This window comes from Poecilia reticulata, chromosome 12, assembly GCF_904066995.2.
Source record: "Poecilia reticulata chromosome 12, P_reticulata-male-v2, whole genome shotgun sequence".
In the NCBI taxonomy this organism is placed as follows: domain Eukaryota; kingdom Metazoa; phylum Chordata; class Actinopteri; order Cyprinodontiformes; family Poeciliidae; genus Poecilia; species Poecilia reticulata.
Genome location: NC_088841.1, coordinates 14,272,603 through 14,293,483, shown reverse-complemented (window position 1 = coordinate 14,293,483; position 20,881 = coordinate 14,272,603). Strand labels below are relative to the sequence as shown.

Genomic DNA, 20,881 nt, shown 5'->3' with positions numbered 1-20,881 from the left:
AGCAAATGATGCTTTCTCATTATCTGGGGCCCAACCCCCCTTTTAATGCACATGCATAAAAGCAATATTAAAAAAAAGCTATATTTTATTAAATGGTAAATGGTGCTTGCGTTTACGCTGGTCACCTGCCCATACGACCCACATCAGAAACTGCCCTGGATGGAAGTAGTAGATTAAAGAGGATTTTTCTTTAACATTTTAGCATAACTTGCTGTAGGTTAAGAGAAGGAGAGCAAAGATTGGGAATAGATTTGTTTGCAGTTTGAAGGACTATCAAGCCTTAATAGCTTTTCCAAACAATGTTGCCTTAAATGTCTCAAAGAACAAAGTCCCTTGACCTGGAGTAGCACAGGACACACTCTCTCACCAGCTCTGCCACCACCAACAGGTTTCTGTGCACTTCTCATCAGCTTACATATAAGCAACACACATTGAGCTGTTCATAGATATTTCCAGTCATAAAACCAGAAATAATAAAGGAAATGGAAACAGACAGCAGTTGACTGCAGGCTAACAAAGCAGATAATCACACCATTTAACCTGCTGACATCACCTTGTTAAAGTATCAGTGATCCTTTGAAAATCTGAATGATACGCACATTTACTTGACACTGACACTGAACTTACTTGTTGTCCTTTAAATAAAATGTATGGAAGTACTGAAGCCTTTCCGTCTTTAATAAAAGTAATTGGATCACAGCATATACATTTGTTTGTACTTATAATTTGAATGTGGTATTTTTGCTTGCGGTGACAAAACTTGAGAATCTTACAACTACTCCATCACTGGTCAGAACAAAAGAGCCAAAAGGGAAGTGGAGACCGGTGACAGGAAGGACAGAGTAGATGACAGTCATAGGTTTTGTCACAAGTTATAACAGTTAAATATTAGCTGAGCCTTCTCAAAGTCAATGACATCCGCCACTAATTTTGTTAAATTTATAAAAGGTTGGGCGAACTGAAATGTATAATTTTTACTCCTTTATTCATTACAAGCTCAAAGAAACAAAGCTCATTTTTATTCTTCATTTATTCTCTTTCCGAAGCATGCTTAAATTAATTCAGAAAAAAGATTTTCAGTCGTGATTGAAGACGACGCAAATATGTTAAATACCTGTCTCTAATGAATTAATTACCTCATCTGCAAGGAGAAAAAAAAAAACACGTCCTTGTGTGTTCACATTTGCTGCCGTCTAATTTCTTAATTCTGAAGAAAAAAGGCACAAATGTTTTGAGCGCAGCAGAGACGTAGAATGTCAAAGCCAAGCTTTTTTTTTTTTTTTTTTTGTAATATAAGCTCTCTCAGGTGCATATAATTAGAGCAAATCAAGTAGGAGCATTTATCTGGAGCAGAAGTTACGCCCTCTCTGTGAGAAAGCACTTGACTGTTCTTTGTGTCAGGATTTGATGCTGCTGCAAACACCGAAAAGAAGCCTTAATAAAACTTTAAGCCCGCTCACTGCAGAAAATGTAAATCCAGAATCGGTCGGGCAGAGCTGCAAAAAATAAACAGGAAATTATGTACGGCGCTTTAATAACTGAGCTTCTTCTGCCGGCAGATCCATGACAGTAATAACCTCAATCTAACCTGTATTTCTGAAGCAGGCGGCTGCCGGTGGAGAGGGTTTGTCTCCACAGGCCAGATTATGAGTTCACAGCCAGACATGGACAGATGGAGGCAGAGGTTAGTCCTCCCTCCTGTGCTCTGCCACACACACACGCGCACGCACACACATTTGGCAAGCACTTTTTCACAGGACAATTACCTTACGACCTCTGCCAGCCCACACACACGCACACGCACGCAGGCAAATACACTTGGCCAATTACAAACACACTGAAGGAATGATAACAGTCACAGAGGAGCCACTCACACAACCTGTCATGGTGTGCACATACACACTCTACAACGCCTCTAGCTCTGTAAAATATGGCAAGCATCTCTGTTTCTGAAGGGCACAGCACCCATCTGTAGCTCTAGCACACAGAAGACAACCAGACTGTCAGAGTATCCCTGTGTTCTGTATTTATTAGATTATTTTTTTACCTTATTTAAACCCTTGCAAAAAAAAAAAAGAAAGAAGGAAACTCTTTCTGCTGGCTGATGAGGTCTAATCATTGTGCTGATAATGCAAAGTTTCATTTTTATTCCCTCCTAGCATTTCTCAATTAGCGCTCCCATTTATGGCAACTGTGATGACAAGAAAAATACACAGAATGAGGCTGATTGTTTTATAGTCAACCACTTTGCAAGTCGGTATTACAAATGTGATTCCCAAAATTAAAAAGGATCTTTTCTCTGTTTGGCCTCATGTCTATGCTGCCTGGCTTATTCTCCTTCAGATTAACTTCAATACTCTGTTTAGAGAGCCATGTTTTGTAATGTAAAAAAATTTGCAATAAATTATTTTTAAAAATTGATGATATAATATCAATTTGTCCTGTAAGATTTCTAAGAAAATTTAAAAAATCTATTAGGTGGAGAATGCAATAAATGAAAAGGTTCAAAAGATTGGTTGCATAAGTTTGCACGCCCTTTAACTACTCAAAATACTTTTCTGATGTAGTTTCTGATTTACTTTCAGCAATCAGTTTTCTTGAATTTAGACCGAGCACCTAGGAGACAGAAACTAAAGATCAGACGGGCTTCATTGTTGAAGTGTTTCAGTCAGATAAAAGATTTGAAAAGTTCCATATTTTTAGTTATAAAACATGGCTCAATAAAGCCAGTCTTCGATAATCAGAAAAAAGGTGGAACATTATTTCTTTAGTTGTGTACTACATGTTGTTATATATCGTCATGTTACAACTGCTGGCTTAAACTTAAAGAAGTGCAAATTAGTGAAATGGAAAGAAGACAAGGATTCATCCATCCAATGTCTATATTTGCTTGTTTGTGCAGTTTTGTTCTCTGTGACTTTCTCCCCAAATCAGAGACAAAGTCGCCGATTTTTCCAGACTCTGAAAGGTTCCCAATCAACTTCTTCCTCTCCTCACTGAACAAAAGAAATCCCACAACATGATGCTGCCACCACCATGTAACATGATGGCCCTGGTGGTTCAGGGTGATGTGCAGTGTTAGTTTTTCACCACAAATAGATTTGTGAAAGCCAAAGAGATTAGATTTGGTCTCATCTGACCAGAAACCATGTGTGTTGAGTCCCTGACGGGGTTTGTGACAAATCTCAAATGTACCTACTTATAGCCCAAAGTACCACACTCTACATGTTCACTAATTTGATAACTTTGGACGGCAAGTGGTAACTTTGAAATGACCTATGATGTAAAAACCACATGAAATCCACATTGAAATGTATTGATGTTTATGGCTTTAACACGACAAAATATAAGAAACGTCAAAACAAATACAAAAACAGTAAAGCTGAATTCTTAGCTGTCTGAGTGCTCCACAAAGATCTTAAAACATGTGATAGGTCACACTTTAAATGGGAAACACCTGTTACACGTGGCTTATTGAATGGCTCTCCAACTCTTTATGTTCCTGCATTCACCTTGACCACATGCCGTTTCAGTGGCACATAGGAGCGCCACCAGCAGTGTTATCAAAGTCATCAGCTCTTAGTTTTCTGCGATTGAATCTCCTGAATAGGTGATATTTCACCCACACCCTTCCTCCTCCTGCTGTTAGTTTTATTCATCCGTTGTTAAAGAGCACATTTGCAGGTTCATAAAACAAACTGTCACCTCATTTTTCAGGGATCAAGCAGATGCTTTTATGAAGATTTGTGTATTAAAAAGGAAGAATAATTTGGATTTCGTAAACTGCGAACTCGGTGTTAGGGTTACCGTGGCTGCAAAGCAGTTTGTGTTGCTCATTGACGAGGCCGCATAAACAAGAAAGTGCGTCTGAAAATTTAATGACTGCTTAAATTTGGCAAACTAAAAAGCTCATTCGATAACAAGAAACATTGCAAGGAGTAAATAAACCAAAGAGCTTCACACCTGAAAATATAGCTGATTGCACCATTATGCAGATTAAGAAATTGCTGCAAGAAAACAGGCAATATATATACAGACAGGACAATCAGTTGAAAGTTTACCAAGCTTCCCCATCCAAAGGTGAAAAAGAAAAATAATTAAAGCTCACCATTAAAAAAACTGCAATAATTTTTATAGAAAAAAAATTATGCTGCACTAAAACATAAAAAATATTTTAAAGATTCTTACACGTCTTTTCACTGGGTGGCGGTGAATGTGGAACATGAAGAATAAAGGATGAGGAAGTAAGAAAGCCTTATACTCAATTTAGATCCAGAGTTGTGACTCAAGTCTAAGTGTTTAGGTAGAGTTTGTTTAATGAGTCATATTTTAGTATGAAAGTCGCACCGCAGGAAAGGAAGGAGACCCGGCAGCTGCTATAGCGACTGAGAAAAATAATTTGACCTATGCACCAAAACAGAGAGGAAGGTGTCCAAGTTGTGACCTGAAAGCACTCGTTTCAGATTTTTAGTAAGTTCCAACAAAATTGAAGAGTTGAAACTGCATTTCTGTCTGCCAGCTGATGGATGAGAGAAGACGATCTGCAGCGATGGATGCCGTCAGATTTTGAAAATGAAGCAGACTGAAGATGTTAAAAATGTCAGTTTTACAAAAAGAACCTTTAACAGGCTTTGTGTTATACAGTATAACCTGTAGCCTAAGGAGTGTAAATGCAGTAAATGCATCAAGATAAACAGTGCACTCCACATTATTATACAACATTAGTAATGTGTGAGTAAACTTTTATTAAATAAATCAGATCTCTAGCAGTGGACATCGACCTTCTTTACCACCTAAACTTGAATCCTTCCCACACAAATATGACAAATGCTTGTCACATTTTACAGGTGTTAATTACTGCTCTAACTACAGGAAGGAGGAAGTTAATCAAAGTAGCTTTTCCAGACTCTCTGGCCCTTACTCTACATATTAGATGTTGAAGTTCACAGGAATGTTGGGAAAAAAAACAAGTCTGACTTGTTTGAAAGAGTATTGAAGAGATGCCAAAACTCTTCAAAAACTCTTCAATGAAAGATAATAAAAGCAAAGTACAGATGCCTGGCCATAAAATGTGCAACGTTTGGTCACAAAAACCTCTTGCCAAGTGTGAAATGTGCATACATCTGTTTGACAGTTAAAGCTCGTTTTACGACGGTCAATATGTGACAGAACAATTCAAAACACAGGAAAGAAAATCAACAATTAAATGGCAAAAAAAAAAGGCCTACAAATACGTCCTTTGAATCATTGCTGCTAAATGTGGTTCTGTAAGCTTCGGAGTTGCAGGTTGTACTTAGTTGTTTTTTTTTTACTCACTGCTTTTCCTCTTTGGCTTTATTTTTATTTAATACTGCTAGCATCTAATCTGTATGTATTTTTGTACCCTTGAATTTTAAATCAGTTCAGTACCTGGTGAAACCAGAGCCTGCTTTTTATTGTGTCTTGATACAGAAAACCTGAGAATTGAACCCTTTGTGTGTATCGAGGATGGATTTTCTTTTTTCCTATACCTACTGAATTAGTGTTTCTTTTCTACCTATAAAATCCTTCAAGTTAAGCTTTGGTGATGTGTAAATTTCTAGAAAGCCATGCAAATCTCTGGAAAAATCACCGGCTTATGTCCACATTTCATATTCGCCATTACCTAAAATGTACATTTCCACAGATTATCCAGATAAGAAGCTAAAAATGCTACATTACAGAAGGCTAAACAGGTTGTTATTTGGTTCTACTGGACGTGTTTTTGGTTGGTGTGATGCGGCGACTGACTGCAGACAGCTGTGAGTCTGTGACTAAGACCTTATCATAGTTGACTCAGACACATTTTTCAGCTATTTGTCTCAAAGGGCAGGACCGGTTTTATCAAGTGATACTGCTTGTTATGACCATTTACAAGGTCAAAAATCCCCACATATTTCCACTGTCATGTGTCGGAATAAAATAAACTGTATTTGATTAACTCTTTCACCCTCTTATTTGACTTTTCAGTCTCTAAATGTATTGATTTTGTGACTAAATAAAAACTGCGCGTGAATAGAGATGTGGAGGTTCACCTCATACCAGAAATAGTACAGCTCAAAGTTTAAAACTGAGTCAATAATTGATTAAGCCAGCATGTTTTCATGTGAAGTATTTCAAAAATACCTGTAAATGATTTGGAGAATGATTAGAGGCGCACTAATAATCGATCAGAGATGAAAATTGGTCAATTTCTCTTGATGAAGAGATCAAATCCTGTGTTTGATTTTTATCCTATTAATTTATTGCACTACAGCTAAGAATCCCGTCATGTTCAGGCTACTTTATTTACTTTGGCGCACGTTTCATAAACTTTCATAAGTTCATAAAAGTCAAATACAGAAACTAAAAAACTAAATCAAAGATCCTGCTGGACATCGTTTTTCTTTTTTACATGAAAATCCTTGGAATAGAAAAAATCTAAATAGCTGGAAATTTGAAAGTCTTTACATTGGTCATGCTCATTTTAACAGTTTTTTTTCCTGCGGCAAATTAAAACCAGATCTGAAAAAGTCCCCAAAAATTTAATATTTTTAACTGTGGTCAGTTTCAAAGAACTTTAATCATGATTCATCAATAAATTCATGAAATTACTGAATCACAAAACCTACAAAAAACAAACATCTTTGATACTATTTTGGCTGGAAATACAAGAAGCGTCTGGAAGAAAAGTTAAACGTAGTGAATTGAAATCAGTCCACAGTTTTGTGTTTAAAAACCTCACTGCAGAGCAAGCTTAAAGCGGAAATTCAGATCCTGTAAACGAATGTTTGTTAGTATCAGTGTCTCTTTCCTGCAAAAAGCAGCTGAAGCTTGTTTTAAAAGTCCTTCAGATTCTACAGCAGCCATTCACTCCTTACACTCAGCGTAATTTAAGGTTGATACGGAAAGATTTGCTCAGTTCAAGTCAGCTAAAAAAAACACTAATGTTCATTTAGATGTTTTCTGAATAATATCAACACTACTCAGTATTTGTGTGTAATACCATATTATGACACACAATGCACCATAAAAAGGTATTACCCTCAGCCACAACCACCAATGGTACAGAAATGGCAAAAAAAGAGAAAAAAATGTTCCGTTATTGTGAGCTGACAGAATTGAGCCGAGTTTTCATTTGAGATGGAATTACTAAATTTGTAAATGCACATTTACTATTGTAAAGTATAAAAATGTGAAACAATTTCTTTTACTTTGACTACATCAATAGCATTAGCTTAAGTAAACCACAGACTCCTGTACCATTGCTAATAGTCTGTACAATATTTAATGTAATTGATTCTGATATGCTGTCAGAGGAAAAAAAATAGAGATAATTTAATTTGGTTATTTTCACTTTATAAAGACAAAAGATCCTTTAGTTTTTTTCTCCCTTAATTTACACCAGCGACAGACTGTCTTCAACGCAAAAAAGCTGCACTGCATGACGAGTTAATTCATTTGAACTATGTTTATTAATCTCCACATGTAAGGCAGAATCTGCTATATGTGGAGGTAAACTACATTAAGGTGGTATGGTTTTACACGACTTGATACGTCACTAGAAGGAAGGACAAACTATTCCTTCTTTGACATTCATGCACTCTTTTTTTGTTTTTACAAGGCCAAGTTAAGTAAATCCCTTTGTTCTTATTGTCCCTTCTTATAAAAATTACTGGCTGCTTTCAAAAGATGGTAAAGATTTCCCACAATTTCCATGTAACAAACAACGCTGGTCTTTGAGAATCCAACGCTTCCAGCACGAAACATAAGTACATGAAAAGGCAAATGACAAAAGAGATTTTCTTATCAGCAGAGTCTTAGGTGCAGATCTCTCCTTGTGTGAGCATTAAGTAACCTTTAGTGCCTCGCTAGTGTTATTTATTACTTTATTGATTGTTAGATTCTATAAAAGCATATCAACATCAGAGGTCTGGCATAAAAACCGCTGGCGAGCCGCCATGCGTTGTGATGGGTTATTCAAATTATATTACTGGATTAGCCTGTGTGTTTATGCAATCATTACAGAATAGAAACAAGCTAATAAGCATTCAAGATGCCAAGATAATTAAATGTTTTGTAGACTAAGTTTTGAAGATACTGTGAAGCAGTTCTGTTTGAAGCTGTAAAGAGGTCCAATTATCCTGCAGTCTGACTTTTGTCCAACCATTTATATTATTGTTGTTGTTCAGCTCTCTAATGCAAAAATGCAATGAACAACTTTCACACAATTGTGCTCCTAAAAGATGAAAAAGAATCATTTTATCTTTACCGACACATTAAAATGAGAAGTGTGTTTTTGTTCGCGTCATGATGCATAACGCTGCTTCTGCATGTGGATGCAAATTTACTAGATGTTAATTGATACCTTTGCGAGATTACTATAAGTCTAACCATTTTCTATGTTAGGGTTATGCATGTGTGTCCACAACGGCCTGCTCATTTGGGTGATCGTGTGCATGCAAGTGTGTGTGCATTCATATTTATGTCCCCCTGTCCAAAATATGTCACTTTCTCTCCGGCTGTGCTGGCAACACGCTGATGACTCAGCCCATTCAACACATTAATCCTGTTTCTTCGCAAACTGTACTCGGCCCACGCTGAGTTTTTAATATGCTGCATATATTACAGACCATCTGATTTCAGGAAAGCAAGTCCATGCGAGCTGAACATGACGTCTTAAGGTTTTTCGTTAGGAGCCATTACAGTGTTGCGGTGGCAAGAGCTGAGTAAAAAAAAAAAAAAAGCGGTAATACTGGGTCAAAGTTGCGCATACTGTCAAATCTATATCAGAGTCACAATCGCTTAACCCGTATCGACATTTACACAACAGCATTGAACACAACACATACTAGGCATTTGCATAAACGTTTGTAATCTCACTTTAATACTAATGAATACAAAGAAATTTGAAAATGAGCCACTGAAAAATGGGAAGTTGGTAAAACAGACAGAAAACGCAGTGAGTTTCTAGTCATGGACGCCAGTGATAAAGTTAGAGCAAAGGGAAATGGCTGAAACTTTAGACTTATCATGCTTTATTGTGTAAACATTACTTTGTTTTATAACGTAACATAAAAAAATATTTTATAACATCTTTAACAGTCATTATTTCTGCTATTCAATTGGCCTAACAGCCCAGTTTAAAAACTGCTTTCAAAGCCATACCACCACTCAAAAATAATATCACACTTTAATTATAATCTTCAGTAAGAATCCAGAGGTATTAATTTGAATTTATTTGCTCTTATAAAGCGTATCTCACAGACTAATCCTGACGAAAGAGGGCAAATTAATTTTACTGAGCCAGACTGAGTATGATTTTCATGTATGAAAATCTCAATTCACAAGTTCTTAAGGTGATATTTCAGTTACTGGTATTCTACTGTAATGTTAGTTATATTACTGTGGTCAGTTTTATAGTCTTTTGAAGCTCAGGACAGATTTCAAGTAGGATTCCTCCATCAAAATCGACAAATATGTACCAGCAGGAAGTTGCTTAGAGTTATGTTTGTTTTGATCAGACGTTATAATGCCTCATATTTCATAAGAGTAAACCAACCCAAGATGATATCAGAACCATGATAGCAATAGTGTATAACATGAAAGTTTTAGAAATCAAAATAGAATTAAATGAGGGATGTTAGCATTTGGCTGATATCCCTTAATTGATGAAAATAATTAGCTCAACTAAATGATACTAACTGGTGCAAAATGATTTGCTTTTGGTCACAAAAGTAGATTGGGACACAAATGTAACACATGAGTCAAAGAGTGTAGGAGCAGATTATTCTAGGGTTGTTTTGTTGTTATCTTTAGTTTTTCTTCTAATGTGTTATTGAGCGTCTAGAGCGGATGTGCCGTTACTCTTCGATTTGCAGGTCAGATTTAGTTACACTTCAACATTGTCCACATATTGAAAACTTAAACAGGTTATTTATCTGTGTACCGAAATTGAATTTAAGTTTCTTTAACTAAGCACAAGTTTAAATCATTAGCTCCCCAACGTAAATTGCATTACTTTAGGGCCTGTTGGAGTTATTACACGTCTTATTGCCAACAATCCTTTATTTTGTGTAAAATTCCGCAGTCTAGTTTTGCACCGTTTTGTAACGAGTGTTAAGAAACATCCTGTTGCCACCCGAGCAATTAAGCCTTCTAAGAATTTTCCAGACGGACATCGGTCTTCGCCTTTTCACACAGAAATCTGCACTGCTTTAATTTTCATTTATGACTCAAAACATGAAACAGCCTGCTAATTATTCACACAGCGACAGCTGTTGCTGTTCTGTCAAATCTGCATAAATCAGCCAGTCGTTTCTGAATGGAAGAGCGTCTCCGTCGCAGGAATTAACTCACACAATTTGTGAGTGGATATGGCATCGATTAGCAACAACAATCATTAATTTGCTGTGACTGGTTCCTCTAGATATTTGTTCTGAAAACCCCTTTGGTCTTCATAAACAGAAAACATTGAATAGTAATTGATGCAACCTCTCACAGGAGCTGATGTACATCTTATATTATTAAAAGCTCTTTACATCTGTCTAGTCTGAAATTACTTCAAGATGCTTGCAAAAGCCACGTTTTTAAGAGAACCTCGGATTTCTAGCACTAACTGAAACAACAGCTGATCATGTAATGCGTGGATATTATTAGGACATAGTCTGCTGCAACTGAAAGGCAACAAGGCACCTTCACAAAACCAGGAGATATCAGATAAAGTTAGAGGAAAAAAAGAAAAATCTGATGAGGGAGACAAAAACAAAAACTGAAGGAAAGAGAAGCAAACACAGCAAATAGATGTTCAGGTGTGAAGCTTCCCAAGACTTGACAAAACACTGATATTCCCCATGTTACGAGAAAAAATCCAGCATCTTCTTAATTAACAATTACCAAAATCCCGTTCACACCCTAAGTGCTATTTTCAGCGCTTAATGGGAGTTATAAAGAAAAGCCTGTGAGATTTTACAAAATAAGCAAAGTAGTCTTGTTATCATCACTGAAAGAAGACGGTGTGTGTCTGTGGGATTGTGCGACTGTGTAGGTGTTTGTGTGTAAGCGAGCACCTGTTATATTTTTCCAAAGCAATTCTCCTAAAGAAACATTTATGCATATACTGAAGCACAGCCTGCAGTAGTAACACCTGTTTTTAGTTAAACTTTCCAGATACACCCAGGTTTCTCTTGAGTGTCATGAATCTTCATTCTTCTGATATTTTATGCAGCGATGTTTGAAGAAATTAGCTGGTCAGAAACTGAAAAATCCTATCCTTTTCTGATGCGTGAACATACCATCCTTAAAGACTCGCAGATTGCAGTAACACAACTCCTTTTCAGTAAGGACTAAGTTAGGTGTTTTGGTATAGGTGGGGTGATTAAAGATGTGACTGTGTGATACAGACATGTTCAGCCATGTCTGTGGCTTATTCAAACTTTAAGATAAAATAATACAACAAAGTTGCTCTGTTTTATCCTTTAAAAAGTCAAAACAAAGGTAAAGGTCCATATTCTGTAGCCAATAGACAGGGAGAGCCGTGTTTACAGGTAGCAATGCTAACCATGCAAAACCTGTTTACAATTATTATGTTAGCAGTAGAATAAAAAATCTAATTTACATACAGTATTTTTACCATTTTAAAATGATTTTAAAACGGTAAATTTAAAAGAGACTATAAGAGAAAATTAATGGACAGTCAAGTTTAAACAGCAATAATTATAGTTCTTACAAAAAACGGTGAACTCTGCTGCAAAACTCTGATTGGTGTCATTACTAGTCCAATATAAAACATGATTCTTTGTATGCGAATTTACCCTTACAAAAACTTTTCCGCTACTACTAAATGTATAATAGTGTAAAGCGCTTTGGGTGATCAATTTAACTGGAAAAGCTCTATGTAAGCTTAGTCCATTTATAAGTAGTAGATTTGCAGTCTGCAGCTTTAGGAGTAATCATTTCAACAACCAACTTTGTATTTAGAAATATGTACTTTTTAATCACCTTAACATTACGGTAGGTTTTGAAACAACAAAGCTCAAACAATATAAGATCACAATTAATTTCTCCAACAGCAAAAAATTTCCATAAACCCGAGACATGGGGGCGGGAAAAAAACGCCCTTTGACACACCAATCTTCTGATTATGTCTTTATTGTCTGAATGAATAAACAGACAAATAAAATCACACTTTTGAAAGCAGTGACAACTGCAGCAGCGCCGAATCAATAGCCATAAAATGTAATAGAATTGTCTCCGTTATTATCAAGTTTACTGGACCTCAAAGAGAGTCATAATCAATATTTTCGGCAGCCATTAGCAGCGCTTAAATTGGTGAGGTAATGCTAAAATTTCACCCTCCTACATTCTCGTTTTATGGCTTCAGGTAATAAAGTTTTTGCTCTCAAAATCAAATCGCTGCCTCCTCCTCTCGCCACACTGACTCATTGTGTTATGATAGTTAGTAGCCCGTGTGGATCTTTCGAAATCAATAAGTACGACAAAATGCATTATTTAGGGAGGCCATTGTGTGCCACTGCAGGACGGTGCACTTATTTGTACGCAAGTACAGCTTGATGCAAATATAACTCTCTGCTGCTCATTTGTACAGAGTAAAGGGCTCTCCCTGCAGCAGCAGTTATAACATTTGGCAAATACTTACTGCAGCCCCTGAGAGGCCTTTTCACATCAAGTCAGCTTATTAGGTAACTGATGCTTCAACCTCTCAAACCAATATACCTGTTTTCCCCTCCTGGCTGTTGTTCTGCAAAACCAAGCCCATTATAATCCCTCTCCTTTCCCCCACTGTCTTCCTGTGGCTCGGTCGATATGTTGGACAGCCATACACGTGCGTGGGGAGATAATGCAAATGTCTCTATAAATAGGGACAATAATGCTGACAGTAGCACTCTCCAAAGTGAGATATCGCAGTGTAATTTTCACTAACATGCACAGGCACAAATCCAGGTATCCGGTAAACAGTAGCAAGGGGAGAAGAAAAAAAAAAAAAAGAACCCCAACTCTGTCGCTCTGTGCTTCATCACAGCGATACTCCTGAAGCAGCACAAAAATGCTTGAGTTTGCAAACCAAACACATTTCACATTTATGCTATATGAGGCTCAAAAACAGGAGCGCGCCACAGAAAACAGATCAATGTCTCCAGAACATCTTGAACAAACAGCACAGCAACTCCGATCTGCAGCCGACTAAATAACCTGAATATTGACTTTGCTATATGTTGGCCTCTGCGGCTCATGTAGTGTATTATGTTCAGGCACACTTTAATGCTCAGATCCATTTGCCACTCAAGCAGCTCACATCCCTAGCATGCACCTACATCTCTTTTTTTTTTTTTGCTTTTTATTTTGCAGCCGGTTTTTCATAAAAACCTACTAAAACCACAATATAGCTGTATCCCATGCAATATTTCCCCAGTCTATATAAGTCAGAGCAGCGTAATAAAGAGCAGCCATCAAATTATGCCTGGTGTACAAGCTTCTAACCCAAACTTTGAGAGCACAATAGAAGCTGAGGTAAAAACCGATGGGATGAAAAAATAATTGAGACGGATAGAGCAGAGCTGCGAGCCTCATCCTTCATCTCTGTCACGCTTTTTTTTTTCTTTCCCCTCCCTCGCTTTCTCACCTTTCAGCTCATGATGAATGACATCAGAGAAGTCGGGCTCCTCGCCCCACCAGAAGATCCACAACTCCCTGGCATCGGGCTTGATCTTGCGACGCCACACACACAGCAGGTTGGCCTGTACGCAGTGCATGAAGCTGCGCAGGACCGGGTCGTCCTGGGCCGGGGCCGAGATCACCGGCCCGTACTCCCCACCGCTGCAGAAGCTGTAGCGGCGCCATTTGATGCCCGTCAGCTCCGCCTGGAAGAGGAGAGTAATGATTAAAGCGTTGCAGCAGTGAATGTTTAGCTAAAAATTAGTTCTTGTTAGGCAATGTTATCACGACAGTCTGCTCAGAATAATTTTTGCTTGTGTGTGTGTGTGCGTGTGTGTGTTGCTATTATAAACAGAAAGACGCTCCAAGTCAGCTTGAGCACAGTTACCAGACACACATATATCAATAAAGTCTTATTTAAGACATCTTGCTCTAGGTAAAACTTATTTTTCCAACAAGTAGTCAATGAAATGGTAAGAACAAAAAACTCTAGTATAAAATGTTTCAAAATATAAAAAATATTACACAGTAATATCCCTTTGAGTTTGACACTAGACAGTTTGAAGTAATTTGTCTTTTTTTTTAAATACCGAACAATTTTGCCATATTGGCTTGGACAATTTTTCCCCGAATAAATACTAAAAGCTTCTGTTTTCTGTCTTGCCATGTTTGGAGGCCTAATGAAAAGCTTGTGTTACACAGGTCTAAATCTGAAGTAATGAAGCTAATTTTATGTAACGTCAAGTCCTGCCAGGTACACGCTTCACTTTTGATGCATCTAATTTAAATAATCTGAGTGTATTGGGCTGAAAGGTGTGGAATTTCCAGAATTTTTCTGAATCTTTAACGGAAATGAGAACGACAGCAAATCTTGATCACCGAAGACAGAGTTTAACGTTTTACATCAATAATTAATATTTGGGTAAAGTTCTGAAAATGCAGAAGTGGAGACGAACATGTTCTAAATATCAGCAGCGGCCTCGTTTACTGGTGATCGAAATATGTAGGCCATGGTGTGATGAAGTTATAATTAATAAAATGTCAGACATCACAGACAAGTATACAGGAAAAGCTGAAGTTTTCAACATTACACCAACTGGTTGTCATGATGTCACATGATGTCACTGGTGCTGCTGACGAGGGAGAAAGCAGAGTTATGACACATGCTGTGCATGGATGTTGCTGAAAGAGCGAACTCCAGCACTTCTCTAAACTATAGGACTACATGGGTGAAAGTGACTGCAGAGCAGCAAGCGTCTGTATAAAAAGTGGGACTTTCATCAGCATGCGGCCATCTATGTTGCCGTGGAAGTTCAGGGAAACAGCTGCTCCCGTCAATCAGTCAGTGAAATGATTTCTGCAGGTTTTCATCGATAGCAAAAAAAAAACACCTGCTAGTGTAGACTGAGGTAGAAAGTAATTAAAGCTTCATTTCTATGTCACTGATGTGTGTTGCGCTTTAAAGACTCTAAATAAGACACTGACTTCATATTATTAGCAATTATTACAGTGATAACACTGGACAACACAGCTGGGCACATCACATACCTTCCATATCAGCAATATAAACATTCTGTAGGGCAAAACTGATTAATTGATTTTCCAAAATCAGGGGCTGCTCACTGGCAGGTTGCTGCCCTGGGCAGTGAGCCACATGGCCGAATGACTGACATTTTGAGTTCTTCTTTGGTTCATTTGCTGCCAGGCTAATGTACAAAGCACTAATGAATTCATGATCATCTCCAGAAGTTTTCACCTTTCCAAACATTTGTCCTCAACCAAAACAAAAATGTTACTTTCCTCACAACATTCTACTGCAACAAACTGAACTCATCACAAGGACTCAACAGCTTAGGAGCAACACAAGGTTGTTGTAAAAAAAAAAAAAAAATAGGAGAAAAGGAACATCAGCCGTCTTATTGTTTATCAGATGCTTAAGAGGGAAGTTTTGTTATTGTATGTAAATACTCCATAAAGTGTAGCAGGAAACTGAAACCGAGCCAGACGCTGTCATGTGTAGATACACTTGTAATGAACATTCCTCCGTTGTGATTGTGTACGCTTCCTAAGGGGCAGGGTAACAGTTTCTAAGCATGCTGTGAAGATTTTTAGAAATGTGGACTCCAGAAAGAGAGCATCAGATCTCTTTATAAAAACACACATCTAACATCAGGACAGCCCTGAGACACAGCTGCTGCAAATGCAAAGCTCATTTGGACACTTGGTTACATAGCAGTCAACTACTAGGGACTTATGGAAAGGATTTCTGGATGTATCATAACACATCATACAGTTCGGAAAGACCAACCCTAAGTGCTAATCTTTCCTGGAAGTTCCTGAAAAATATCTTAAAGAAATAATTTAAAGATTGTTGTAGCTATGCAATTCTTTTTGTGAGAATAAACCAGCTACCTCAGACAGCACTGGGGTTAGGTTTCTTCAAAAGGAGTAGGACTTCTTAAGTGAAGTGATGAAATTATAAACAGTTCATTTCAGCTATAAATCCACACAGCATACACCCAAATCAAAGAAGGACTTTGTGAGAGGACAATTATTGTCTAGGAATGGCCTATAGGCATTTAGTCTGGTGCTAAATTTTACCAGAAACATGTGATGTGACCTGCAGATGGTTGTTGACAAGAGATGTCTTTACAATCTGAGGTATTCAGACAACTTTTGCCAGGCAGCGAGAGCAAATGTTGCTACGTCTAGATGTGTGATGCTGATAAGTTTACGAGTGTGCAAATGCAACCAGGCCACTTCAGCTTTTTCATTCTGTTGTTTCACATGAATATGTCTCTTTTTAGTAGGAGTGTACATCTTAATTTTCACATTATATAAATCTGTTGTATATATATATAGATATACATGTATCTATATACATATATATATACAGCAGATTTACTTTTCAAGATTCTGTCTTGTAAATCCATTATCTGATTTTGAAGTCTGCTTTTTTTTTTACATATTGCGCTTTCAGATAAAAATGCTGATCAGACAGAGCTCGTTTCATCAATAACTCCACAGTCGCTGTCAGCTTTTGCACTCTTCCTGTTTACATGACTACAAGGCTTGTGAAAATGTTTAAGATCAGTCAGTGTCTCGCTGATAAGCAGTTAGAACCTCGCACACGGCATCGCTTCACTTGAGGAAGACTAAATAGTGTAATCGCTGCAGAGAGACGAGGAGAGAGACAGCAAGGCATAAAAATGGATATGAGAGGAACAGCTGAGTGAAGTCAAGCTGAAGAACCAGCATGTTGACTCATGAGGGAGGGAGAAACAAGCAGAACATTACTATCTGGATACCGTTTGTGTTGCTTTTACCAGTAACGGATCCAAGTTACAAGTTTGCATACACTCATCAAGGCTAATATTTTTTATGTGAAATAAATTTTGACTTTTAGAAACCTCTGATTGATTCCTCTTCCAGGGGGGAATGATTACACGTAATACGTATTGCACACAGCTGAGGTTTCTGTGGATTTTCTCTAATCCACACATTGTCAAAATTATACATACATGCTCAAATAAATACAAACATCCCCCACTAATATTTGGTTTCATATCACTTAGCAAGTTGCAGAGAAACCTCAAGGCGTTCGTAGCCATCAGCCAGGTTCTTGCAAAATTCTGGTTAAACATTTGACAGCTTTTCTTTTCAGAACTTGGTAGATATCTCCTCAGTTGGTTGCTTTCCTGGTATTCATTATTGGTTTTCAATGCAAGGTCCATACATTTTCCAAAAGTAACACATCTGCGCTGAATAAGACCCTTATCATGATGCTACCAAGAAGACGCTACAATGAAACTTTTCTCCAGAAAGTGACTGCACTTGGAAACTAAGTGAGATTTAAGGAAGTATTATTAGGAGTGAATGTAAATATTTAAAAGTGTGTAAAAGACAAAAAAAAACAAAAAAAACATAAAATTAAAACATGTGCAGCCAGCTCTTAATTTTAAAAGTCTATAAAACAAAGAATTCAAATTCATCAGAAAATTTTTATATGGATTTAATGCCATTGATAAACATGAAAGTAGATGTCTTACAAATGTATTTGTTTTCTGTTTTCCTCAGAAACAGATGCATACTCCATTTTTTTTTTCCATGAAAACACTCTGTGCTTTGGAAACTTTTTACTATGTTTGTTGGTGTCTTTGTGTGTGCAACTGTGCATGAATGAGCGCGGTTCACAAAAGGCATTGCCGAGCAGGAAAGAGATTTGGCATGCAGGGGTGGGGGAGAAGTGGAGGGGCTGGGGTCTCAACACTTTGCACTGCCCTCCTCTTCTCCCCTGTGTCCACCCAGCTGTGAGGATCGTGTTTGGCACACTAGCCTGGGCACCGAGCCATCCGACGACAACCGAGAACAGAAAAATACTGACCCATTTTCACACTAGGACAGGTAGAAAGAGGCAGCTGAAAGGAAAACAAAGCCTGCAGAGTGTTTGAGTGGTTGAAGAAAAGCCCGCTTCTCAGGTTTGACGATTGTGGAGGAAGGCACTAAGCATGATTATGTAAATTTAAGTACAAAAAAATAAAAAATAAAATAAAATCTGCATAAAACATTTGACTTCTACAGATCTAACCTTCAACGGAGCGTCCTAAAGGTGAGCACAAACTAAGCCGTGAGCATGACCCCTGTGAGCATCCAAACAGTAGAGTGCACCCATAATTACAAGGATGTCCCTCCTGTAATGACAGCATGTGTAATGAAAGACATAAACATTGGCGCTGTGATAAGCCAAGCACTAAAATTAGCCATGACAAGGTCAAGGATGCTGTTTGTCCCAAAGCAAAGAGAAAGACATCTGCTTGCACTGCCTCGTCACTCCCAGTCAATGTCAAAAGTTCCTCCAGTGTTTGGCGCAGCTGTCTGCCAACTGCTGAATGCTAAGGCAAAGACAGGGGTTTGGGGCGGAGGGGGGGGACAAGCACGACATCAGGAAATATATTCACAGCTAAGGCGCACCAGTTGTGTTAAAAAGCAAAACAAGCTCTCCTTCGAACTCATTGATAAATGGGCCTCTCCAGACATGTAAGACAGAAAATTACTCATCTCGGAAACATTTTTCTCTCTCTCTCTCTCCCGCGAAACGCAAAGAGATGAGAGAGGAGCTGTGCTCGTTTCAGCTAAATTCCAACATCAGTCGGATGATGATAAGATATTTTAGAAGGGTAATAAATATTATATTTCAATCTTCTTCCTCTCGTTAAGGGAATCCATGAATAGGCAAATAAGCTTAATTAATAGTATTTCACTAAAACTGCCTAAGCTGGGTACCAGATCATGATAAGCGTGCAAACTGGTTGAAACATCTCAAGATACATCTCTCAGAATCTATATGATGCATGTTTTATGATCGTAGTGGAACATTCCCCTTTCATGACACGAATGTGAAACGACCCTAATCCATTATTCCTCACTGTCAAATAACAATGTGAAACGCTTATTTTTTCTTTTCATTTTTGTAGTGTAGCAAAAAAAAGAAGAAAAAAAAAGGCTCACTGTTAGCAGCTTATAAGATCATTTATATTTCCTGGTTTAATCGGTGGCCAGAGGCTATGCAAACGCAGGTGTTGTGTATTTATCGGCCATGTGGAAAACGCTGTCCTAACACCCCGCTGAACTCCTCTGAATAATTAGCAGGGGCACGGTTGCAGGAAAGGGAAAAGAGCTGCAGTTACATGCTTGCAGGCAGCATCCAGACACAGTAACGCCGATGCTGCACGCCCACATCCCGCTGAGCAGCTATGAGAATGAGCAGAACAGAAGTGCTTGAAAAACACTTCTGTGTTTGGGAAGCAGAGTGGTTTTCCAGCTGATGTACAGTCATGCATCAGAGAACAAAGCTGAGATCCGCCTGCCGATCTACGTTCATTTACTGCCCCTCGGAAAGGTGTTCAGGAATTTGACTTTTTATAATGTTTTTGCTGTTATGAAACACAGAGAATTGCATAATTTGGTTATAAAACTAAGTAACATTTGAACATCTTACATCAAATGTGATGCTCACTGTAATCCAAAAATAATACAAAGTAAAATCCCAAACATAAAAATAAAAAATAAAAAAAAAGATTGTTGAAGTAAAAGTCATAAGAATCTGTTTGCGCAGTTTCCCCTAAGTCATGGAGTGGACAAAGTAAACATGTGGAAGAAAGCTGTCTGCTGACCTTTGACCTTAAAAAATTCATCCCTACAGTGAAACATAGTGTAAGCAGCATCATGCTGTGGGTGTTTATTTTATTTCAAAGGAGATGGATGGGGCTACAAACAAGGCAATTTTGAAAGAAAACCTTTGACACAGCGCAAAAGACTTGAGAGAGGACCAGAAGTCCACCTCTCAGCAGTAAAAAAGCTCCAGCCAGAGTTACAATGGAATGTTTTTGATCCATTCAAAGTCCAGGCCAAAATAAAATCCAGAATTGTGGCTGGACCTAAAAATCACTGTTAAAAGATGCTTTCCATCCAATCTGACTGACATTTTTTTTTACCAATCTGTAAAAATCTGCTCCAGTTCAAACTCTGGATGTGCAAAGCTGGTAAAGAAATTCTCCAAAGGACTTACATCTGTGACTGAAGCTGAACATGGTTCTTCAAAGCACTGACTGAACATCACACATTTAGTATTCATACTACTCCTTCCAGTTCAAACCTTTGCACTTCTTTTTGTTGGTCTGTCACATAAAACTCAAATAAAACACATTAAAGTTTGTTGTCATGACATGATGAATGTGAAAAGTTTAAGGGGTATGAATGCATTTGGAAAACACGATAGCTGCGTGTTTACACGATTGTGTGTGCAGAAATAAACATCCGTGTCAAATCATCTGATAACAGACTGCCAGTTCTCATATTTATTTTGAAACCATTATCACTTGTAACACATAGCAGAAAATCTGTCAGGAATGTAAATGCATCTGACTGGATCTACTTAAAAACAGATGCAGAGCATTTACAATACCAGTTAAAATATAATCAATAAAAACAAGCTTTAATTTATCCAATTAGGGGTGATAAAGACAGTGTGGAAACAAATTAAAGCGGGTTGTTGGCAATATTTCAGGCAAATGCTACTAAATTGAAAATGCATTGCATCATAAAGGCTGATATGAGAAGAAATAACTTGGGGGTGGAGGGGGGGAGAGTCCTCTATTTGGAGTCCCTTTATTTTTGATTTGCTGCTTTTACCTCAAGATCACATCTTAGT

General features: G+C 37.8%; 1 protein-coding gene across 2 annotated transcripts in view; it reads right to left on the bottom strand.

Moving 5' to 3' along the window:
* Positions 1–20,881, bottom strand: part of LOC103473798 (mediator complex subunit 13L) — a 99,564-nt gene that overhangs the window by 61,770 nt on the left and 16,913 nt on the right. For both annotated transcript variants that reach the window (XM_008424295.3, XM_008424296.3), the window contains exon 2: positions 13,640–13,877. In XM_008424295.3, the coding sequence (XP_008422517.2) occupies positions 13,640–13,877 (238 nt within the window). The remainder of the gene's footprint in view (positions 1–13,639; positions 13,878–20,881) is intronic.